Source organism: Nestor notabilis, unplaced genomic scaffold, assembly GCF_000696875.1.
Source record: "Nestor notabilis isolate BGI_N333 unplaced genomic scaffold, ASM69687v1 scaffold4023, whole genome shotgun sequence".
Lineage (NCBI taxonomy): Eukaryota > Metazoa > Chordata > Aves > Psittaciformes > Psittacidae > Nestor > Nestor notabilis.
The window spans coordinates 1,975-8,385 of record NW_009923142.1 but is presented as its reverse complement, the minus strand read 5'-3'; the positions used below and the strand labels follow the sequence as shown (position 1 = coordinate 8,385).

The following is a 6,411-nucleotide window of genomic DNA, read 5'->3' as shown; positions in this document are numbered from 1 at the left end:
TGCTGGGTGCTGCTCCCATTGTCTCCAGTCAGGAGTGCAGGCAGCAGCCCGGGAAGGGCTCCCCGTGAAGATACACTGCACCCCAAGGAGTACACGCACCAGAGGAATTAACATGTCACATACAAGTAGACTGTAACACTGGAAATTAAGGGCCCATTTATAAACCCTTTATTAATAAATGATTAATAGATGCAGCCATATTTTTAATAACTTACAATAAAATGATGCTACGAAAAGCTTAAGCAAGACAGTCTTAACAGATGGTGCTATAAAGTGAATTATAACATGTACAGTAGCTAGTGCAAAGTAATGGATGTCCTTGTTTAATAAAAAGAGCCTGATTTTATGCAGCAACTTTCATGCTTGAGGCATCCCAATACACTTTAATGAGCCCTTGTGGCCTCAGCAGTAGCTTGCATGCAGCTGCAGACATCAGACGCTGTTTTAGTAAGAGAGTGGATGTTGGTCAGGACACCAGGGTTACTCCACAGTCTTGATTTTTAACCTTTCCTTGGACAGCTACCAAAAGCAGACGGAAGGGTCTGAAAGATGCCACCTCCTAACACTGCACTGCAGGGAGCAACAAGCAAACCTTGGTCCAGGGCTCGAAATGTCTTTTAACTAAGGAAAAAATGAACATTATTACCACTGAAACCAGACTGGCATCTGCATCCACAACTATAAGGCACGCCGCAAATTATGTAATTTAATAAACACTGTAATAATAAAGTATTTATTTTGTATAATGAAGTGTTAGTGATTAAAAACCAAACACACATTGGGCATGCTGCTGCGGTTTCTCTTGAACCTTTGCCAGTATCACTCAAGGCTAAATATGTCTGCAGCAGGTTGAGAGTAAGTTCCTAGCCTTGTTTTGATCAGCCTGTCAAGTGTTTTAGCTGCCATTCGAGTTTCTTTATATCACACTATAATTGGCTGCTTTCTCAAGGTGCAGCGAAGGGAAAAGAAAAGCAGCACGCAGCAAGACTCGGGCTCCTTCTGCAAAAATCCTCCACTGAAACTCTGCTGCTTTTCTGAAAGCTGATTTCAGTAGCAAAGGGCATTTTGTAAACAGCTGGTGAAAATAGACTGGAACTGAAAGGCAGCTTGCATTAAACTCCACAAGAAAGCCTTATTTACCCTCATGTGCTTTCTTTGTAGTGTCGATCAAACCACTTTCAGCTCCCAGGGGAGGCCCTTGGAAAAATAAAGGGAATAAGAAAAAAAAAAGAAATAGAAAAGCAAATGACATCCTTCAGAGCCCGAGTGCACCTGAGAGCCCTCGGAACAGCGTTCACTGCAGCAGGCACGTTTGCCATGCTGACCTCCCTGCCCAAGTTCAACCTCCAGGGTCAAACAGACGCCTCCAGCACTGTCCCCGCTTGCCCTTGGTTGTCAAGTCTGGGGGAGAGCTTTGATCAGAGGAGGCAGGCGGGGTGTCCTGCTCCCCGGCACCTGAACCCATCCTTCAACGTCAGCTCATTGATTTGCAGATGTCGGGGAGAGAGCAGAGAAAACACAAGGGTATAAGGGACAATCAATCACTGGTGGCACAGGACGTGGAGAAACGCGCCCTCCAGAGGGCTTGGATTTGCTTCCAGGCTACCAGCACCAGCACCAGCATCACCAACTCCAGCTTTGGTGGGGCACACATCCCTGCTGCACCCTGAGCTTTTGGGGTGACAACCTAAAGATGGGGAAAGACAATCTGGCAGTGATCATCTAGGACAGAGCACTGGCTATAGCTGCCAGGGGACCTTCCTGCCTTGTTCCTCCACAGCATCCTACCTATTTATTCAGGAAATGCAACTGCAGAGCTGCCCCTCCAGGATTATGGGGCTGTTCTCCCCTGAATGATCAGTGCTCAGCCAGCAAGTGGGTGTTCAGGTGTCAGGGCTGTCTTGAAACAAGAAAGGAAGCGTGCATTTTCTGTGGTTGCTTCTCCGAGCAGCAGAAATAAGTAATAAAGAATCACATGGTCCTGCAGTCACTCACATAGAAGCGCAAACTGACCCTCACCTGACAGCAGCACAGTGAGGCTTCTGGGTGTAACTGGGTCCTGGGTTCAAACCCACACCTTCGCACTTTGCCCTTTCAGTGTGACAAAGCCACTCAGCATATGGATAAATATAAACAGGTAAAGCAGCCTGTTTAGTTACAAAGCACAGGCCTGACAGACACTTTTCACCTTCCCAGGGAGTTCTGTGCCAACAGCTCACATTTCCTTTCTGCTATGAGGTGGCAGCAGTGCCCAAAACCCCCAGTTGCTCTCTTAACAGTGACACTGCAGACTCCAACATCTCCCACACAACACAGGACACTGGGAGATGTAGATGAGCAGGACTGGACCATTGGGACTGGTAACTGTTGAAACTGTTCTACCTTATTGTTGGTTGCCCTGATTCTAGTCCGGTTTTTAACTCTCTTTAGGTCGGCTGCCTGCCACCACAGCCAGCAAGCTGAGAAGCAGAGCACTGGGACTGGCTCAGCCGGAAAACACCATTGTGAGTGTGTTCCTACTACATTCAAGTAAGGTTTCCCTCCTGCCACCTTTCCTGTAAGGCTGCAAGAAGCTCTCGATTTGCAAACTCTCCCTCATACCACTGAATCTAAAACAACAGATCTGTTAACACTTGCTTCTCTGCAGAGGGAGAGCAATGTTTCCATGCAAGTGATTAGTACCAGCACTTCTCTTATCTGGGCTGCAACAAACTGCAAAGCCTATGTTCCGTCATGTAACATAATACGAAACATGAAGGACAAGTGATTGGAAGGGAAAAACACAAGCTACTAAAGATGCCAACAAGCAGCACATCTTCAAGCAGCACACCGCTAACAAGCAAGAGAAAAAAACAGTATGTCCACCTTTCCTGGTACTAGAGAATTAACAACCCTTATTCTGGGTGCAGCTGCTCTTAGTAAGTATGCAGGAAGGCCCATCTTCAGTCAGAGACCCTCAGCATCATAAGAAAGGACAGTGTAGCACTACAATTACGTATGTCATGCTTAAACAAACTGCAGCTTCCAGAAAGTGAGTTTACCCCAGACTGCGTCCAACTGAAAACACTTCTTAACAGACAGTTTGTGGCCCATGTGCAGCCAGTGGCTAAAGAGGCTGCAATTCTTTAAAAACTTCTTTCCAAAGTTGCTCTAATTACAATGCATGGGGTCTTGCTGCTGAATTTCAAAGACAACATGCCATCCCTCCAGGCTTACCATCTGTGCGCTGAATTCGGGTAACATGACGCATGTCGCTCCCACCCAGAGAGGACAGAGGAGCTTATTGATCACCCCGTGGACATGATGTAAAGGCAGCACGTGCAGAATAACATCCTCCTTCCTCCACTCCCATTTCTTAACCAGCCCTGTGGTCTGCAGAAGGAAACATACAACCCAGTGTTAGGGCAGGAGGAAAGACCCTCACTGCTTTGAAAAGCCCAAGGTGCCTGGGCCCCACATCCCCTGGGCACAGCTGGCAGCAGAAATCCCAGACCCCCCTGGAAAAATGCCTGGGCACAAAAATCTTTCCTCTAGGATCAGCACGAGCAAAATTCCCACCACAAAAATAGAATACAAGAAGAACACCTTCTGCATCTTGTCAGTACGCGTCTTCATATATATCAAAGTCCTTCCTCATTACTGAGAAATATTCAACAGTGATTTTAAGCAGAGCCTACAGAATTACTAGCCTGCTGCTGCACATGCAGGGTTGGCAGAAAGAGTAATCAAAAACCTAATTTTCTCAGACCTTTGTTGACATAATTTGGACACCAATGACACTGGGCTTTTAGCACCTGTAAGTGGTAGTCAATAGGAGCAGAAAATCACTGTCTGATAAACAAAGTAGGCTTCACGTTAGTAAAAAAAAATTGGTCCATCAATATACTGATAGTACATAGAGTATATATTCTAAAATACTCTGCTATGAAGGGATGACTATCTAAAGTGTTGAACTTCAGGATTCTGTGTGAACAATGGCCTTCAGAGCCCAGTGTTAGCAACTGGAAAGCTTATTTCCAGCCATCTAAAAATAATAAAGCATTTGAACAGTGGAATTTAGCCATGTCATTCACACGCAGGGAGCAGGTTTTAGGCTTTCTGCAAGACAGCACAAAAGATGGTGACTGCTCAGGCCACCTCCCAAATGATCAGCATATTTGTAAGGGAAGAGATTCTTTGCCCAATATAGCCAAACCCTGGCTCTATCCATCAAAGCTTTCATTCCACTCCCAGCACTGCAGTATCTGAGCACCCAGAACAACGTAAGCTCTTGGGATGTATCCGTAAGGCATGCTGTACTCCCTGCCCTTTTTCCCTAATGGCATGAGTCTATCAGTTGCAGGCAGTGATAACCAACTGGTGAGGCAGTCAGCAGGCTCATTCAAACTTTTAATTCCTTTTGGCTCAGAGAGCTAATGGATTTTTTGCCTTGGGGATATATAGCTGAATAATGCACAGACTTCACACGGTACTCTACTGGCCTAATATATTCCAAACAGGGGCAAAGATTCTTTCCTAGTCACAGTGAAGAAAAGCAAACTGCAAAGAAAGCAGTCTTTTTAAAACAGGTCTCACCCCTTGTGCTTTCCAGGAAAGCAGTGGGAGAGTCCATCTGCCCCTGGCTACAGCTGCAGAACAGCAATACCAGAAGGACAAGGTTTAGAGCCTCAAACACCTTGAACGTGTTGAGGACTTTCAAGATACAGCCCCACAGCCCTGTTGCAGAAATTCGGCTGTACTAAGACGTGTTGTGCTCTGGGGTTTCCAACAAACAAAACACCTCTGAAGGCCAAGACCTCTGTAACATGCCATGAGCTCTGCAGAGGAAAAGCAGCACTCACCACAGCTTGCACATTCTCATGGGTGCTGAGGACACCTTTTGGTCTTCCTGTTGTACCACTAGTGTAGATGATCATGGCTCCTCTGTCTTTCCACGAGGAGCAGGCTGTCAAGGGACCCTCTTCCAGTGCTGCATGAGTTGCTGATCCATCACTATGAGGCTTAAGAAGTGGCAGAACAGGGACTCCCAGCTTCTCAGCAGTAGGGGCTATTTTCTCCACATATTCCTCTGCTGCGATGACTAGAGCACTCTGCGAGTCCTGAATCACATACTCCAGTTCCCGTACAGGGTGCTTCTTGTAAAGGGGCACTGCTATGCCCCCGCTTATCCAGGAAGCCCACTGAGCCACCACATACGAGGCATCATTGGGACACAAAAATGAGATCCTCTCTTCCTTCAAGTCCCTGCTGGAGCACTCCAGAGCTCTACAGATCTCCTGGGACAAGCGCAGACTCTGGCTGAGAAGGTCCCTGTAAGTGTGCTCACCGTTTTGGTCAATGATGGCAATTTTATCACCAAAAGCCAAAGCCCTAGTGAAGACAGGGGTAACATCACTGCTGTAAGATGTCCGTGCAGTTTGCAGACCCCTGTGGGGACAGCCAGACCTCTGCTGCCCATGCAGCCCCCATCTGCAACGGGGCAAGTCCCGGATGAGGCAGCGAAGGGGGAAGAGCAGGGAGACCAGCATCCTGCCAGCACCACTTGTTTTGAAGCGATTCTGCAGAAAGCAATTATAGGAACAGATAAGTATGTGCAGCAATTACCCAGGGTGTTATTCCCACAAAGGAAAAGTGGCAGCCTTCATTTGAATAATACCCACTGTATTATTAATGTTTATGCTTCAGACTGCTGCATCGCCAGCGTGCTAGGCCCTACCCAGATGGAACAGGAGACAGGGTCCCTTCCCTGAGCAGCCTCTGTATCCCTAAAAAGCAGTCTTACTTCAATTATGAAATAGTTTTCACGAATCAGTAATATTAGGACACTAAGTAGTGGCTACCTGACATGTCATTCTAACACAGTGGGACCAGCATTTAAAGAAATTAAACATTTACAATGGTATGTAGCTCTCAATTTGCATTTTCCACCACTCTGGTGAACTGCTGCCTTGCTCTGTGGTTCGAGTTAAGCAGCAAAAATCCAAGCCTCTAAGGTTTAGCCCAGTGGAGGATTGTTTCCTGCATGAGCTTTCCTTCAAGCAATAGCACATCTAAGAACAGGAAAGCATGCAAAGCCTCCCACCTGACAGGTCATCCATCACAAACACTGCTTCAGCTCAGAAGCTTTCTTACATGACAAACGAAGTGGTTAACAGCTCCCAGCCAGGCATAGGCAGCAGGAGCCCTGTCCACACGGAGCAGCTGGTTTTCCCAGCAAACAGCAGCAGGGAAGCACAGCCACACACACACTGTATGTGCACAGCACTTGTGAAAGTACCAACCTGGCAGTGCCTGGAGCTGGACAGAGCATGAGGACAAGCTCAGCCAGTGGTGCCAGGGCCCAACAGGGCAGCCAGACCTCAACTATCACCCCAGCCTGGAGGTAGCAAGACCAGTAACATGATGCACAGG

General features: G+C 47.2%; 1 protein-coding gene across 1 annotated transcript in view; it reads right to left on the bottom strand.

The window, feature by feature from the left end:
* ACSF3 (acyl-CoA synthetase family member 3) overlaps positions 1–5,528 on the bottom strand; it is a 59,646-nt gene extending 54,118 nt beyond the window's left edge. The window contains exons 1-2 of the mRNA XM_010011970.1: positions 4,842–5,528; positions 3,217–3,372 (exon numbers count right to left, since the gene is read on the bottom strand). Of these exons, the coding sequence (XP_010010272.1) occupies positions 3,217–3,372; positions 4,842–5,528 (843 nt within the window). The remainder of the gene's footprint in view (positions 1–3,216; positions 3,373–4,841) is intronic.
* Positions 5,529–6,411: the final 883 nt, after the last annotated feature.